We start from the raw sequence: 17,164 nt of genomic DNA, 5'->3' as shown, positions 1-17,164 counted from the left end.
AGAGCTGGATGAACACAGCAGGCCAAGCAGCTTCAGAGTAGCAGGAAAGCTGACATTTCGGGTCTAGATCCTTCTTCAGAAATGGGGGAGGGAAGGGGATTCTGAAGTAAATAGGGAGAAAGCGGGAGGCGGATAGAAGATGGATAAAGGAGAAGATAGGTGGAGAGGAGACAGACAGGTCAAGGAAGTGGGGTTGGAGTTGCGAACCGTTTCAACTCCTCCTCCCACTCCTTGGACGACATGTCCATTCTGGGCCTCCTGCAGTTTCACAACGATGCCACCCGAAGGTTGCAGGAACAGCATCTCATATTTCGCTTGGGAACCCTGCAGCCCAATGGTATCAATGTGGACTTCACAAGCTTCAAAATCTCCCCTTCCCCGACTGCATCCGAAAACCAGCCCAGCTCATACCCGCCTCCCTAACCTGTCCTCCCACCTATTCACTCCTCCCACCTCAAGCCCCACCCCCATCTCCTACCTACTAGCCTCATCCCGCCCCCTTGACCTGTCCGTCTCCTCTCCACCTATCTTCTCCTTTATCCATCTTCCATCCACTTCCCCGTTTCTCCCTATTTATTTCAGAATCCCCTTCCCCTCCCCCATTTCTGAAGAAGGGTCCAGACCCGAAACGTCAGCCTTCCTGCTCCTCTGATGCTGCTTGGCCTGCTGTGTTCATCCAGCTCTACACCTTGTTATCTCAACTGCTGTATCAACTGATCTAAGTATCTCCAAGTTCCTGATGATACAGAAGTTAACAGGAAAGTGGTGGAGGTTTAGAGTAGGACTTTTATGCAGCTATTTGCAGCACTGACTCGTGAGGTGTTTAGGATATTTTATCTCTCCACAGTACCCAATAGGCATCCTCACATTTCTGTTCAGTCTCGGTGTTAAGCACCACAAATCCAGCTTTGTGGTGACCTTTGTCTGAGAGATTGAGTAACTGCCACCGTCATTCCCTGAGGAGGGCAGAAGATAATCAAAGATGGAAAGGGACAGTTCTTTTTGTTTACGCTGTTCGATCTTGTACATCCGTCTCAGGTAGGCAGATGAGGTCTTGGTTTAGCACCTCATCGAGAGGATGGCACCTCTGAGAATATACCGTCAGAGTGCTAGCACAGTTATTGGGCTCAATTTTGAGTAATGTGTGAGCCCAGAACTTTCAGAGTTCCAGCCACAGCAAAAACTTTAAACTCTGAGCCATTGCAATATGGAATGCTGCAGTGTTCCATTATCCAGAGCTGAGAATATATGATAAAAGTGTCTGATTTCAATCCTGAGTTTGCAGCCACCCAGACCCGACGCTTCCAACTTCTGTAAAGAAAAGGCTAATTCATTGAGATTGCTAAAAAGCTGTTTGTATTAATTCTCATGCCTAGAATGCTCTTGACCACCTAAGAATGTTATTAAGTTTAAATGAGTGATGACCACCATTACAGACTAATCCAGAAGCAATCTGCAGCCAATTAGTAGGAATTCTTATGGTGCCTCACGTTACAACTCCGTCCCCATTTAAGCCCAGAGCAGTGTATTTGGAAGAACGCCATGGGAAACAACAAAATTCATGGCTTCAAATTGCTCTGAGCTTGGCTGTTCTGGAGTAGCCCCAGCCTTGGGGAAACCACATCTCAGCGCAGGATGTGGTTTGTTTTTGGAGTCAGGCAGCTCAGACTTGCCTCATATCATCTGAAAGGGAGATCAACCTGAGGCTCTTCGTGTGGAAAGAAATTAGGAAGTTAAGAAATCTCCTCCCCAATGAAGAATGGTTGGGACAGCCTAGTATCTGCTGGTGTTCAGAAGAGTAAGAGGTGACTTGCTTGAAACATCCGAGATTCTGAAGGCTTTGACAAGTTGTAGGTGAGGAGAGGCTGTTTCCTTTTGTAAAAAAACGTACATCTAGACGTCACTGTTTCAAAATAAGGCATGATCCATTTAAGACCCACGCCCCGCCTGAAAAATGCCAAGGTGGAAAACTAAATTCAACAAATCTGTAAATTATGAACTAACTGCAAAGAAACAATCATAAAAACCGCTCGGTGACTCTTATGATACAAATGCTTTATTGAAAAAGCCCTTAAGAGCAAGGATTGTTGTCTGATCTGACATGCATTAGTTCAGCACAATGTGGTTGATTCTCAGGTCAGCAATGAAGAGCAACTATGCAATGTTAGTAAATACTATCTTACAAATGCCTCCTATACCTCAAGAAGAAATACATAAAGAGTGGTGTGTGCAGAATCACAGAATTGTTACAATGTAAAAGGAGACCTTTCAGCCCATCATGCCTATTATCGACTCTCCAAACAAGCATTATAGTTTAATGCCAATCTCCTTTCTCTTGACCATAACTCTACTCATTGTTTCTATTCACATAATCATCTAATGCTCTATTATTCTTGCCCCATTGTTGCAGTATCCTGCTTAATCGTTATTTTGTGTACTTAACTATTTCTAACACAAAATAGCAAAGAATTTTCACTGGAGCGTAGGAGATTGAGGGGTGACCTTACAGAGGTTAATAAAATCATGAGGAGTATCGATAAGTTGAATAGCAAGGTCTTTTCCCGAGGTTTGGAGAGTTCAAAACTAAAGGGCATAGGTTAAAGGTGAGAGGAGAAAGATTTAAAGGGACCTGAGGGACAATCTTTTCACACAGAGGGTGGTTTCAAATGTGGAATGAACTGCCAGAGGAAGTGGTCGATATAGGTACAGTTCCAACATATAAAAGACATTTGGGCAGGTTGATGAACAGGGAAGATTTCGAGGGATATTGGCTAAATACAGACAAATGGGACTGGTTTAGTTTGGGAAACTTGGTTGGCATAGACACATTTGACCAAAGGATCTGTTTCTGTGCTGTATGGCACTATCACTGCAGAAACATGTTCTGAAGGAGGGTTACTGTACCATTCAGTTTAACTCTGCTTTCTCTCCACAAATACTGCCTGACCTGCTGAGTTTTTCCAATAATTTCTGATTTTGTAACTGTTTCTCATAGTAGTGCGGTACTCCATTTAAGGGGTAGATACTTTGAACCAAAAGTCCCTGGATCAAACCGCTGCAGGGATTACAGCAAAATCTACATGAGTCTGCATACCAGTGTTGCTTGTGGAAATGTTTGCTCAGATTTCTTGTCAACCTTTAAAAAAATGAGGATAACACAACTGAAAATGTTAATCCACCTATAGGGGCTAATCAGGAGTGGGCAGAGGGTTTAATCAAATTATGATGCAGAGGTACTTTGCATTTAACAATAATTTGGAATCTAACCAGCATAAATTAGTCACACACACAAATTATCTCAGGAAAATAAGAACATAAAGTTCATATTACACTATAGTTGCTCTTAAACTTTACAGCAAATTTTGCGGCTTTATTCCAGAATAAACAAATGCAAATCAGCTTTTTTTCAAATCAAAAGCCTAATTTGAACTTATGTTGAAAGTAATACCCAATTTGATTATGATCAGAAGTCCAGAAAAGAATCTACATTTCATTCTAAATCTATTGCAAATCAGCAAAATTGCTGAGTTTTATGGACATCCTGTGAATGTTCGTAATTAGTGCAATTAACTTTGTCCTTTTCTTTGGAAGCTCATTCTGAAACCTTCATCAGAGCTGGGGCTGGAGAGGTCAAATATGGTCCTATTAAAAGACAACTGGGTGAAACTAGAGAAGGTGAAGTTGAGAATAGTGGATCAATAAGGTTGTATAATTCCCCTGGATGGCATTTCTTGCCATAGGTAACAATTTCTGCTGTCAACTCACAGTGGGCAGGTCAAAAGCACTCCAGTTTCATTGAATGTGAAGTTCCATTTATATTGCTTAATAGAAGAATGCTTATTCTACTTCCAGACATGTTAATTATTGTCAATTACTATATTAACAATGAAAATACTCAAATCACTTGGAGTGAGTGAATAGCCCTTCAGCCTAATTTAAAAAACATTTTCTCAATACAGGGAAACATTACTCTGAAAGTTTTAATAGTAACACCAAAAAAAACATTAATTGGTGCATTGTGATTGAATTTTGTTCATTGGGCAAGTTTTGGCACTTTTATTGTCTATGTTTTCTAATTCTGTGAGAGGCAACATTCTCCTTGCTTGGCATCCTGAAGGCACAGGCATTAGGATTTCCATGCTCCCGAATCTGGGGCTGTTTAATTGCTGAGGTGCAGTAAAGTACTTCTTTACTTTTCCTTAAGAAGTGGGCTGTCTTTATTGTCTACCCTAATTATGCTTGAGAAGCTGGTGTGAGCTACCTTCTCAAACCACTGCAGTCCACGGGGAGCAGACAGATCCACAATACAGTTAGGAGGAAAATTCCAGGATTTTCACCCTGCAATCGTGAAGGAATAGTGTATTGTTGCAAGTAAGGGTGGCGTGTGGTTTGGAGGGAAACTTGTGGGTGATGGTGCTCCTATGTATGGCCATGTTGGGCCTCTCCAAATCAATTCCCTCTAACTCTGACTGCAATAATAAACTAGACAAAATTCTCAAACCCAGGAGGAGAGAAGTGGCAGAATATTGAGGTAAGTACGAAGACGACAGAGCAAAAGGTCTGTGTGTGAGCCCGGAACTGCTCCACTCCTGTCTGCTTTCTTTCTTTTTTTTCTTTTAACTTCTGCTCTTTTTCTTTTTTCCTTTCGTCTGTTTCTCGTATTTCTTGGAAGCTTTTCGCGGTGGGCGGCATCGGCGCAGCAACAAGAGCAGGCCGAGCACAGAATGGCAGCAGCCTCCCAGTGGTCTGAGACAGCAGAGGTGGAAACAGCTCCTCCTGGTGATTGGAGGTGGCAGTGACAGCGGTCAATGTGAGACTCGGAGGCTGACCGAGAATTCAGACCGTGGCTAAGTCCGGGTTACCTGCATTGGTGGTTCCAACAACGTTTATGGACACAAGACTTAGACTTTGAGATCTGGATGTTTTTCTTACCTTTTGGTTTCCTTTTATTTCTGCTGCTGTTTTTTTTTGAGATTCTGGTTCTGAAACCAAGATGGCGCCAGAGAATGGTGACTCTGTACACTTTTCACTGTACTCATGAATTCCTGTAGTTGAGTACATGTGACAATAAAATCTGACTGTAATTCAAGACGATATGGTGTTTCCTGCACAAGCCAATCCCAAATGCAGTCCTGCCTCCTGGCCCACTACAGCCCTTATCACCTGGACAAACTTATTTCGGTTGATTTGGATCTTCCGGCAGATTCTTACGTTGAGCAACAGCAAACGAGCCCAGGAGAAAATTTTATACGCTGTGCTAGACAACAGTACAATGATGCCTCTGAAAAGAAATTCTCCTTTGGCATTTAGGGAATGAAACACAGAAGAAAGGTAGCCAAGGGTATTGTGGAATTCATGTTTTTCAAACTGTTGACATACCATTCTTGGCCTAGAAGTAATATTACTTTTCATATAATCAAGATGTCCCACATGTTGCTCATTTGTCCCATTCTGTGGAATATAATTTACAACATTTGTTGAGTCAGAGGTGACGGATACATGCATGAATGAGAACTGATTGTGTGCATTATCGATGCCACACACAGTGGTCCCAGGGTATATGTTTGACGGTTTGGAAAGTACCTGAAACTAACATAAGAAAATAAAGCTGCTGAAATTAAAGTGACCTCAATATTGGAGGATTTACACAAGTTTTTTTTTTCAATTTTCTATAATAGCAACAGTGTCTGGAACAGGGATCATAAGAATTAACTTGATGCTCATTTTTGCAAAGATATCACATTTTATGATCATTCCATGTTTGCTTGTTTTAAAGCCATGCCAGTGAAACCTGGTAAAAAGTTCTTATTTCATTCTACAACAGTTTAAACAAGAGTTTCAGTCAATTGGCTTTAAACTAAACAAACTTCTTGCCATGTTTACCGTAAAATTCCATTTCTAATGTTCTGCTGTTTGGGTCCTGATGGTTGACTGATGATTGGCACAATGAATAATCACTGGAATTAAACTCAAATTCTATCGCTACTGCATAACAAATCACACACACTGTTTGGTAATGCCTGCTATTCTGTGCTAATCATATAGTTATATTCAAAGCAAATATAACGTCCTCAAGAGACCTAGCAACAGACGCCATGTCATTAGTATGTAAACCGACTATGTTCAAGGGCAAGTGTTTTAGGTTATCTGCGACTTGTAAGTTACAGAAATGACATACAATCTGGTATCAGTTCTGAATTGTATGGTGAGACCTGACAATTGGCTCCTGATTCCCACTTGAATCCCATTTGACAATGGAAAGATTAGAACATTTGACATGAGGATAGAAGGCTTGAATTGTGAGGATGAATGAATATTCTCCTTCACTGTTTTGTGATTGAACAATTACTGATGCAGAACTAGTCCTTGAGAGATTATATGAGCTACAGTCCATGATTGATAAGACTGAATATAGCCAATGAATGGAGTAAATAGGAAGAGCCAAATTATCTCTTCATTTCCTCTGGGAAAACCAGTCATTCACGATATCTAACCTACTTCCAATGACTTAGCCATGAATGGAAAATCCACCTCTGCTTGATGTTTCTTTGTAGCATGATTGAATTTACAAACCTGACAAGGTCAGGAAGTGCCGTATGAAACAAATACAGAAAATGTTGAAGAAACTCAGCAGGTTTAATAGCATCTGTGGAAAGAGAAACAGAGTTAATATGTCAAGTCCAATATAAAGACATGAAACTGAGATTCATTCCCACAGAGAGCTGGCTGTCCTGTTCATGTTTGGTTGTAATTTGTTCCTGTGATAAGATGGTGATAAGGCCTTGGTTTATTGTATTTCCTCTTTGCCCAGAGAAATTTCATTATTTGTTAGGCCATTTCACAGGACACGAAGACTCCAAATTAGAGCAAGAGTCTGGAATCCAAATAGATTTGCCTTTGCTGAATCATTCCTGAGGTGCTGTGGGGATTTACAACAGTGACAGCTTTCAGATTAACGTTGCCCGGTGCTAATTCACATATTACCCGTCTTAAGTGAATTTAATTTCAGGATGGGATTTGAACTCACAACTCAGGATTCTCTTCCCGTGCAAGGACATAAGTACATGTCAGTACTGAAGGAGCCTGGAGGGGGATAATTATGGATAAAACAATACCTCCAGAGTCACAATTCAAAGATTGACATTGATGCCATAACTTGGAATCTTGCATTCTGAAAGTATTTTCTTTATTTCAAGGTAAACTTGGCATCACCTATCAAGAAAACAACACCATAGATTCAGGTGAGGTTGACTTGGGTCGGTGGAGGATACAGGAGGTGCCTCCTGGTGTCTTTTGGAGAGCTCAACTTTTTATTGATCAGCCCCAGTTCCTGAAGTTCAACATATCTCTTCCGAAGGACGCATTGATTGGAGTATATGGCAGGAAAGGGCTACCTCCTTCTCACACTCAGGTATGGCTCGTAACGAAGGTATCCTGCATGTAACAGACTCCTCCTGTCTTGCATGTGACTTCTGGCTATTATGTTCCCTATCAACTGAAGAGTTAAACTCCTGGAGTTTGCATGGATTGGATCAACCATTTGACACATTTGTTCCTTCCATTGATCCTTTACCCAGTTGTGCCTTCACATGATGCTCAATTTTACCAATTTCTGATGCCGTTTGTGCCTCTGCATATCATAGCTTTATGCTATGTGATTATGTTTCCATTAGTTGCCTTTCTCATTTCAATATTACCCAATCAATGCTACAACCTTATGCCTCTGCCTCGATATTAACTCTTGGTACTGTTGCGGTAACTCTTTGTAATATCTGCATTTTCCATTGGTTATGAACTATGCAAATTTAGGTTACCCTTAAAAAATGATGAGCCTTACCCAACTACTGACTCCTCAAATAGAGGAAATATTCTTTCCCTATTCACTCGAGAATGAGGGACCAGTTAGATCAGTTAGATTCACTGGCCCTTGTGTGGTCTGGTACATCAGAAACAGTCATGGGTTCGGTTTCTGCCCTCGTTGAGGTAGATTTTTGGAAGGTGCCTTTTACCTGTCCCATGTGTGATATGGAGTGGTGCCCTTTAAGCTATCAAACCAATTGCTTCTCTCTAACAGAGAGTGAGTCCTACAATCATTTGCCAACCGCAGCTGGTTACCTCCCAATTTACAAACCAAAACACCTCATGATTTTTTTAAAAAAAGCATCTAATAAATCCAATTTCCAATCTCAGCTCCACTGGAAATAATGCCAGAGATTCATACCTCTTAACATCACTATGGTTCCTTGTGTTTATAACATCCTCCTGAACGCACTCAGTGCAAGTTCTGCTCACTCGACAGAGTCTCCATAATCCTACTCACATTTTCAGCAACTATTTGCTACTCTCTCCTTAACAACTAGCTGGAAGCACATATCAGTGATGAGAGGTGGGGATAGAAAGAAATACAAATATGAGTGTCACTTGCTTACTTCATCACAATTGACATGAGTAATTATCTCTGTTTCCTCAATGCCACTTCACTTTCATCCCGGTGTTTTCTCTACCAATGTCCTTTCCATTTGCAATGTCTTTGGATGAATATGTGCAACCCATAAAAATCCCCCTCAGCCTGTGACTGTTTTAGATAGTGACACAGTTTAACTACAGTGTGATATTTGTGAGTTGTGGAAAATCTGTAGTTCTACTTTGTTCTTTAATGCTCAGTGAAATGATAACACATGTAACTCTCTCAGAAGACAACTGATCAATTTATGTTTGTGGCTGCTATTAACAATGAACAGAGGCCTGTGTTTTATTATTTGCTCATTGGTATCCACACTGTTCTTTTTAGGAACAGATCTGTTTGTTTTCTATTTTATAGATTCATATGCTACTCTCAAAAAATTGACCATAACAAACTGATTTGAAATTCTCCGCATTACATAGTATATTATTGTACGTTGTCTTTCAGAACCTACTTTGGATCTTGTTAAGTATTCGTTTCACATAATATAAACCTCTAAAGATTGCGAGCATCTGCGTCACCTTGACCTCGTAATAAAAGATCATTTTCTTGATTTCTTGGATCCGTGTAACAAGAAATTGCTTGAGTTTATTCACACTTTATTAATCGGCATTGCAAATACATAATGATTTGAAAAATTTTCATTCTTGCATTAGGGTTTTATAGAACAGAATATCATCATTTTAAAAAGAAAACACAACACCATATCTGTTTAGAAATACATCTTGATTAACAACCAAGAGATAGTTTGGAACTGAGAAGGAGCGTTGGGTCTGTAGTCGAAAATAAATTGCCTTTCTTATTTGTATAAAGATGAGAATTGCAACTTTGATCAGATTGCTTTGCTTCCCTTTCCTTCCCTTCAAATGGCAGGGCATCCAGTCAGGACCATTGGTCTTTGGAGTCTCCTCCATTTTTACTGGACCCGGGGACCTTCATCCTGTGACTGTCAGACTTCTGTTCCCAACAACCAGGTTGGCAGATCTGAGAGACTCATGTATTGTGCTGCCAATCCCAGATATCCTCACCCACTTTCCAACCCCTTCCTGAGGTCAAGCCACATACTGCGCCCTTAATGCTGCCAACCCCAAGACAATCTGTGCCTGATTGCTGCCCAAGTTCAATCAACCCCCACCGCATAGGATCTAACCATTGTCAAAGCAACAGAGATAACCAGAGATAACAAGGTGTAGAGCTGGATGAACACAGCAGGCCAAGCAGCATCAGAGGAGCAGGAAGGCTGATGTTTCGGGCCTGGACCCTTCTTCAGACCCCATTTCCAGCTCTACACCTTGTTATCTCAGATTCTCCAGCATCTGCAGTTCTTACTATCTCAGAGATAACCACATACCTCAGAGACAAACCTTAGTCCTCCCAGTCCCGGGAATCTCCTCCAAGTGTTGTCAAGACTGTACAAGACAGTGTAGGTTCCAGCTTCAAGTCAATACAACCCCAAGATTCTACCCTTGACCAATCCCTTCCAACATCAGAACTCTAAGCCTGCATTGCTGAACATCTCCAGTGTTACACCCACTGTCCATCAGCCCTCCATACGGTAGCTGAACCAGATGCCCACCACCAACCTGAATGCTAAGTGTGTGCCCCTACGACTTTCAGTTGTCGCACTTGCTTCTTTCAGAAAATGAGAATATATGATTCACACGTCAAAGAAAATGCCACTGTTTTGCCATCTGAGATCACTTTAAGCTTTGTTAAATAAGATAGATCAATGTAGATGAAATGAAGTCTGATATAAGAAGGATCAATAGATGCCTGAAACCACTACACACCACTTTCTGAAAATGTTCATTTTAATTTAACCAGCAGATCAATATCACTCTTTGTTCCGAGTAAAAGGAACAATATAAACTATTGAAAACTTAAATTGTTAATGAGAATCCATGCTTACCATTAGTACCAGGTGTTATGATGTTTTCAGCTTTTATTGGAACCAGCTCAATACATTCTTCAATTATACGGAGGACACACTTCCCACATGAACCATCACGCAGTTAATTTGACTAACTTGCTTGTCCATCACAATCACCTAATAACAAAACAGTTACGTTTTCCAATACATCAGCTTGCCATTTTGCCTCAAACATCAAATGTAAATGGGAGCCACAGTGCAGAAGGATTTGGAGGAGCTGCTCAGGGAAATCGACATATAAGCTTTGTAAACTGTTTTCTTCTTCAGTGTTTTCCATTTCTTACCTGAAAGTGCTGACCCCTTTAGGGTTGTGGATGTTCAGGGAGAGACCACAAGCATGTCCAGGAGTCTGTTCTTTGTGTGTGAGCTAATAGAATGAATTTTAAATATGTAGATTGTCCCATGCCAGTTGGATGCCATGCCAGTGTGATTTGGACTAGTTGAGTCAGTGGGCAAATCATGGCAGGTGAAGTATAATGTGGATAAATGTCAGGTTATCCAGTTCGCCAGGGCAAACAGGAAGGCAGATTAGTATCTGAATCGCAATTGATTAGGAACGGGGGCTGTGCAACAGGACCTCATATATCTTATGCTGGAAGTGAGCACATGGGTGCATCAAATGGTGAATAAGGCACACGGTATGTTGGCCTTCAAAATCGAAAGGATTTTAATATAGGAGCAGGAATGTCTTCTGCAGTTGTACTGGGTACTTGGTGAGACTTCATCTGGAGTATTGTGTGCAGTTTAGTCTCATGATCTGAAGAAGAATGTTCTGGCTATGGAGGGAGTGCAGTGAAGGTTTACGAGACCAATTCCTGGATGGCAGGACTGAGATATGAACAAAGACTGGATCGGTCATTACTGTACTCACTGGAGTTTAGAAGAATGATGGGGATCCATAGAAAGCTATAAAATTCCAACAGGACTAGACAGGGTAAATATAGGAGAGATATTCCTGATCACCAGGGAGTCCAGGAGCAGGGCTCACATTCCAAGGATACGGGTTAGGTCATTTAGGACTGAGACGAGGAGAAATTTCTTCACCCAGAGAGTGGTGAGCCTGTTGAATTCTCTGCCACAGAAAGTGGTTGAGGCCAAAACATTGAATGATTTCAAGAAGGAGTTGGATATATTCTTAGGGTTAAAGGGATAGAAGGGTAGAAGGATCAAGTGGGAACAGAGTACTGGATCAGCCATAAGGTATTGAATGGTGAAGCAAGCACAAAAGGTTGAATGGCCTACCCCTGCTCCTACTTTCTGTGTGTGACAGGAGAGTGGCCATTGTCTCAAATTTGTAACAGGGAGAGAATGTTAAACTGGGTAACCAGTAGATTAACTGGGACTCTACAGATCAGACTGTCAAATATCAGTGTTATCACACATTTGGGCCTGAAATCCTTACTGAAAATGGTAGTGGAGGCATGAAGCTGGATAGCCTGTCCCTGAAACTAGTCCCTGCTGTTTTCACAGGGTCTGAAGAGCTCATATTCTAAGTTACATGAGGATGAGACAACTGCTTATATTAAAGTGCACTTTTAACCTTCAGGCTGATCCGATTATTGCTGGTGGGATGTCTAAAACAAGACTTTCGACTTAAGATCAGGTAAAGGTCTAAAGTGACCGGAGTTCTTTAGAGAGTCAGGACAGACTTTTGGAGAGAGAAGAAACCCTATTTTTATACATTCCTGGGAACCTTTGGAACAAGTCAGTTGTACTTTGGAATTGTTAAAAGCAGACATGAAGGTGTGTTATCAGGTTCATAGACTCATTGGAACTGTGATGTTCATTGAAAAATTGTTTACAGAGCTAGCAAATAAACTATCAACAGAGATGTTAAGGCATTTAAATCTCCTACCCTTTATACATTTGGAAAAATGGGCTGCAGTTTTTGCTGTATCACTCTGTCTGTTGACATAAGCCCAACAGTTGTTGCAGAATTAGTACGGCATGACTGATTTGCCAAACCTGTCATCACAAGAGATTACGTGTCAGTTCACAACCAGAGTGACAGCTCCCAGTACTAATAAGGTCTTTGGGAATATTACAACCAATACAAATGCTATAAATGATTAAAGTAAGTTAAATGTAGTCGATGTATTTTCTCAAGAGTGTTACATTTTAAAATGTAAATTCATCAATATGCATTTAAAAACTGTATTTAATGTCAGGATCAGTCCTGAGCTGTGCACGTGATGGTCATTGGAAGGGTTGGCATGAAGGTTATAAGGACAAAGAGATGTGTGTGAGCAGCATGGGTTGTCATGAGTTTGCACTAAATTGGCATGGGATTTTAAAGAGCCATGGGTGGGTAGAGGAGCACAAGTTGGCATGAAGAATATGCTGGAGCTTGCTGGAGACTTGAGTTGGCAAGGATAGGGTGGTTGAGGACTGGGCGGCTGTTCACGTCAGCCCATCGAGTCTGCCCCAGTCAAAAACAAGCGTGTAACTATTCAAATCCCATTTTCCAGCACTTGGCCCACAGCCTTGTGTACCTTGGCATCACAGTGTGTGACTGCTTACAATAGCTGTGTCTCATTTGTGTCTTGTTGACTATTCACTGTTTAACATTTATTTCTGTGGTTTTACCAAAATGACAGTGCATCAAGCCTGGGCTTTTGCACAGTTCACTTCCACAACCACAGCTCCTGTGTCTGCCTTGACATTACTTCCAGAATCTCAAACTACATCTCCTATTTTCACATACCCTCTGAGAATGACAACCCATTGTACCCAGGTACATTGACCTCGATCTGGTTTGTGGAGATAGGAATTGTCCTGCACACACGACTTGGGTGCAAAAGTTCAGGCCCTAAAATTAGATGATTGGGGATGACGTGATCATTTGGAAATGTATTGGTTAAGATTAAACAAACTCAAGCTCATTTCTCAAGCAATGAGTAGATTAAGATGTGACTATGAGAGGTTTTTATAATTAGGAAGAAGTTTGAAAGGGTTGATGTTGCGAAGCAATTTCTACTTATAGGCGGTGACGAAAGCTCGGGATCATGCTGAAAATGTAGTCATTAATAAATCCAGTAGAGAATTAGGTGTAACTTGTTCACTTTACGACATGGAGCAGTTGAGAGAAATAGGTATTGATGTGTTGTCAAGAATGATAGATAATAAATAAGGTTAGATTAGGAAGGAATGATTAAAAGGAGATGCTGATCTGATTGGATTAAGTTTAAATGAACAAATACATTTGCATAGATAATTTGCTCCATACACCGTTTATAGTATGGGAAGCAAGCTACGTTATCCACAAACTCAAGGGCAACCACAGTATGCCTTTGTTACAGACAATGTTTGACAAATTTGGTTGAGGCTTTTGAACAGCCGACTGATTGGATAGATTAAAAAGAATGCAGTTGGTTTGTAAGTATTTTTTCTGAGCTTTTTAGAAAAGTGACTCATAAGACATCTGAGAAAACTTCAGGTCTGAGGTATTCAAAGACAAACAATAGGGAAGCCAAATTGATGGATAGCTAAGAAGAGTTCAGAGTAAATTCAGTTTGCCCGGTTTGGAAAGGAGATCGAAGTAATATTTTTACAAGAAAAACATTAAATTAAAAACACATAAATATGGTGCTTTGCAAGATTTAGTTTGTTGAAGAATATTTAATTTGTCTTCAGATGAAAGATCCTCGTTGAGTGTGAGGGAAAAAGAAGCAATTTATTTATCGAAAATGTACTGCAGGCTGCACTGATCAGCTTGGCATAGCTGGAGGAAAGGAACAATTAGAATATTTTGCTTAGAATCTATCAGATGCTGGCTGTGCTGTGTCACTGATAGTCATGTAATGTTCTGTGTCCTTCATGTATTTTTAATATCCTGTTACATTAAACACTATGCAAGACTTGGGTTCCAATTATATATTAGAGGAGAAAAGCTGGGTTGCTCACATTTTGATTTATTTATGTTTTTGTAGTTATTACTGGTCTTACTTTCTGAACAATACTTTGCATGTTTCACTGTGCACTGACTGGCAGTTCATGATGGCAATTAAAAATTAACGGGTCTTGAACTGAAATGAGGACAAGAATTGAATCTTATCCACGAATGTAAAACTTCGGGGTCTTCCTCCTAAAAGCACATTGTTTCACACATGTTTGCCGTAGCAAAATTATCACTTTATTATAGAGTCATAGAGGTGTACAGAAAAAGACCCTTCAGCTCACCGGGTCTGCCACAGGCAAAAACAAGCATGGAACTATTTAAATCCCATTTTCCAGCACTTGGCCCACAGCCTGTGTGCCTTGGCATCACAATGTGTGACTGCTTACAATAGCTGTGTCTCATTTGTGTCTTGTTGACTTTGTGTTCAGCAGAGTGGACCCATTTTCTCCATTCACACCTTCATTGACACTTTACCATCTTTATCACTCGTCTTTGTCTTTTGCTCTAGGCACTTCCACAGTTTGTTCCACTCACTCCTCTTCCACCTCTGTTAACAGCATAAAAACCATCATTTTCCAGCTGCGTGTCAGTCCTGAAGAAGAGTCACATTGGACTGAAACATTAACTCCATTTCTCTGTCCGCAGCTACTACTAAACACGCTGAGGTTCTGCAGCACTTTTCTGTTTTTATTTCTTGCAAACTACTCACCTCTTTGAAGGCCCAGCAGGCTTGTCCACTTCTAATGTCAACTGATGGAGATGGAAAGGCCTCCCAAAAGGGTACCTGGAGCCTGCAGCTAGCCAACGGCATGGTAATATTGTCATAGAGTGATAAAGATCTACTGCATAGATTAAGGCCCTTCAGCCCATTGCATAACATGCTGATCAAAGACAACTACCTAACGATGCTAACCTCATTTTCCAGCACTTAACCCATAGCCTAGTATGTCTTGGCTTTGCAAGTGTACATCTAAATACTTCTTAATTGTTATGAGTGTTTCTGCCTCTACACCCTTCCAGTCAGAGTTGTAGATTCCCACTACCCTGTGGGTGAAAAAAGATTTTGCTCATATCTCCGCTAAACCTCCTGCCCCTTACCTTAAATCTGTGCTTCTGGCCATTGATCCCTCCATCCAGGGGAAAGTTTCTTCCTATCTATGCCCCTCATAATCTTATGCAGCTCAGCCATGCCCCTTGTCAATTTCGTCTGCTCTGAGGAAAACAACCCCACTCTATCTAATCTCTCTTCATAACTAAAACTCTCCAGCCCAGACAACATCGTGGTAAATCTCAGCTATGGCTTAACCAAGGCTTTGTACAGTTCCAGCATAACCTCCCTGCTCTTGAACTCTGTACCTTGACTAACAAAGGTATACCTTAAGCTTTTTTAACCACTCTATCCACTTGTGCTGATACCTTAAGAGTCTAGTGTACATGCAGCGTCCAGGTTTCAAAATAGCTTTTGACTCAAATAACAAAGAACAAGGAAAATTAAGTACATGAACAGGCCCTTCAGCCCTCCAAGCCTGCACTGACATGCTGCCTGTCACAACTAAAACCCGCACCCTTCCGGGTACCGTATCCCTCTATTCCCATCCCATTCATATATTTGTCAAGATGCCCTTTAAAAGTCACTATAGTATCTGCTTCCATTACCTCCCCCGGCAGTGAGTTCCAGGAACCCACCACCTTCTGTGTAAAAAAACTTGCCTTGTACATCACCTTTAAAACTTGCCCCTCGCGCCTTTAACCCATGGCATCTGGTAACTGACTGTTCCACCCTGGGAAAAAGCTTCTGACTGTCCACTCTGTCCATGCCCTTCATAATCTTGTAGACCTCTCTCAGGTCGCTCCTCAACCTCTGTCGTTCCAGTGAGAACTACCCAAGTTTCTCCAACCTGTCCTCATAGCTAATGCCCTCCATACCAGGCAACCTCCTGGTAAATCTTATCTGTACCCTCTCCAAATCCACCACATCCTTCTGGTACTGTGGCGACCAGAATTGAACACAATATTCCAAATGCGGCCTAACTAACGTTCTATAAAGCTGCAATATTACCTGCCAATTTTTAAACTCAGTGCCCCGGCCAATGAAGGCAAGCATGCCATATGCCTTGTTGACTACATTCTCCAACTGCGTTGCTATTTTCAGTTACCTGTGTACCTGTACACCCAGCTCCCTCTGCCTATCAGTAGTCTTAAGGGTTCTGCTATTTACCGTATATTTTCCATCTGGATTAGATCTTCCGCAATGCATTACCTCACATTTTTCCAGATGAAAATTCATCTGCCATCTCTCTGCCCAAGTCACCAACCGATCTACATCCAGCTGTATCCTCTGACAGTCCTCATCGCTATCTGCAATTCCACCAACCTTTGTGTCATCCACAAACTTACTAATCAGACCAGTTACATTTTCCTCCAAATCATTTGTATATATTACAAATAGCAAAGGTCCCAACACTGATCCCTGAGGAACGCCACGAGTCACAGCCCTCCAATCAGAAACACACCCTTCCACTGCTACCCTCTGTCTTCTGTGGCCGAGTCAGTTTTTAATCCATCTTGTAAGCTCACCTCTAACTCCGTGTGACTTTACCTTCTGTAACAGCCTGCCATGAGGGACCTTTTCAAAGGCCTTACTGAAGTCCATGTAGACAACATCCACTGCCCTACCCTCATCGATCGTCTTCGTCACTTCCTCAAAAAACTCAAACCAAGTTAGTGAGACACAACCTCCCTTTCACAAAACCATGTTGCCTCTTGCTAATACGCCCACTTAATTCTAAGTGGGAGTAAATACTGTCTCAAAGAATCCTCTCCAATTATTTCTCTACCACTGACGTAAGGCTCGCTGGCCTGTAATTAACTG

General features: G+C 41.3%; 1 protein-coding gene across 1 annotated transcript in view; it reads left to right on the top strand.

The window, feature by feature from the left end:
* LOC109932135 (teneurin-3) overlaps positions 1-17,164 on the top strand; it is a 793,882-nt gene that overhangs the window by 614,825 nt on the left and 161,893 nt on the right. Inside the window, exon 11 of the mRNA XM_048594011.1 lies at positions 7,197-7,411. Within this exon, the coding sequence (XP_048449968.1) occupies positions 7,197-7,411 (215 nt within the window). The remainder of the gene's footprint in view (positions 1-7,196; positions 7,412-17,164) is intronic.

This window comes from Rhincodon typus, chromosome 3 (assembly GCF_021869965.1).
Source record: "Rhincodon typus isolate 14 chromosome 3, sRhiTyp1.1, whole genome shotgun sequence".
Taxonomy (NCBI): Eukaryota; Metazoa; Chordata; class Chondrichthyes; order Orectolobiformes; family Rhincodontidae; genus Rhincodon; species Rhincodon typus.
This window is presented reverse-complemented; position numbering and strand designations above follow the sequence as displayed.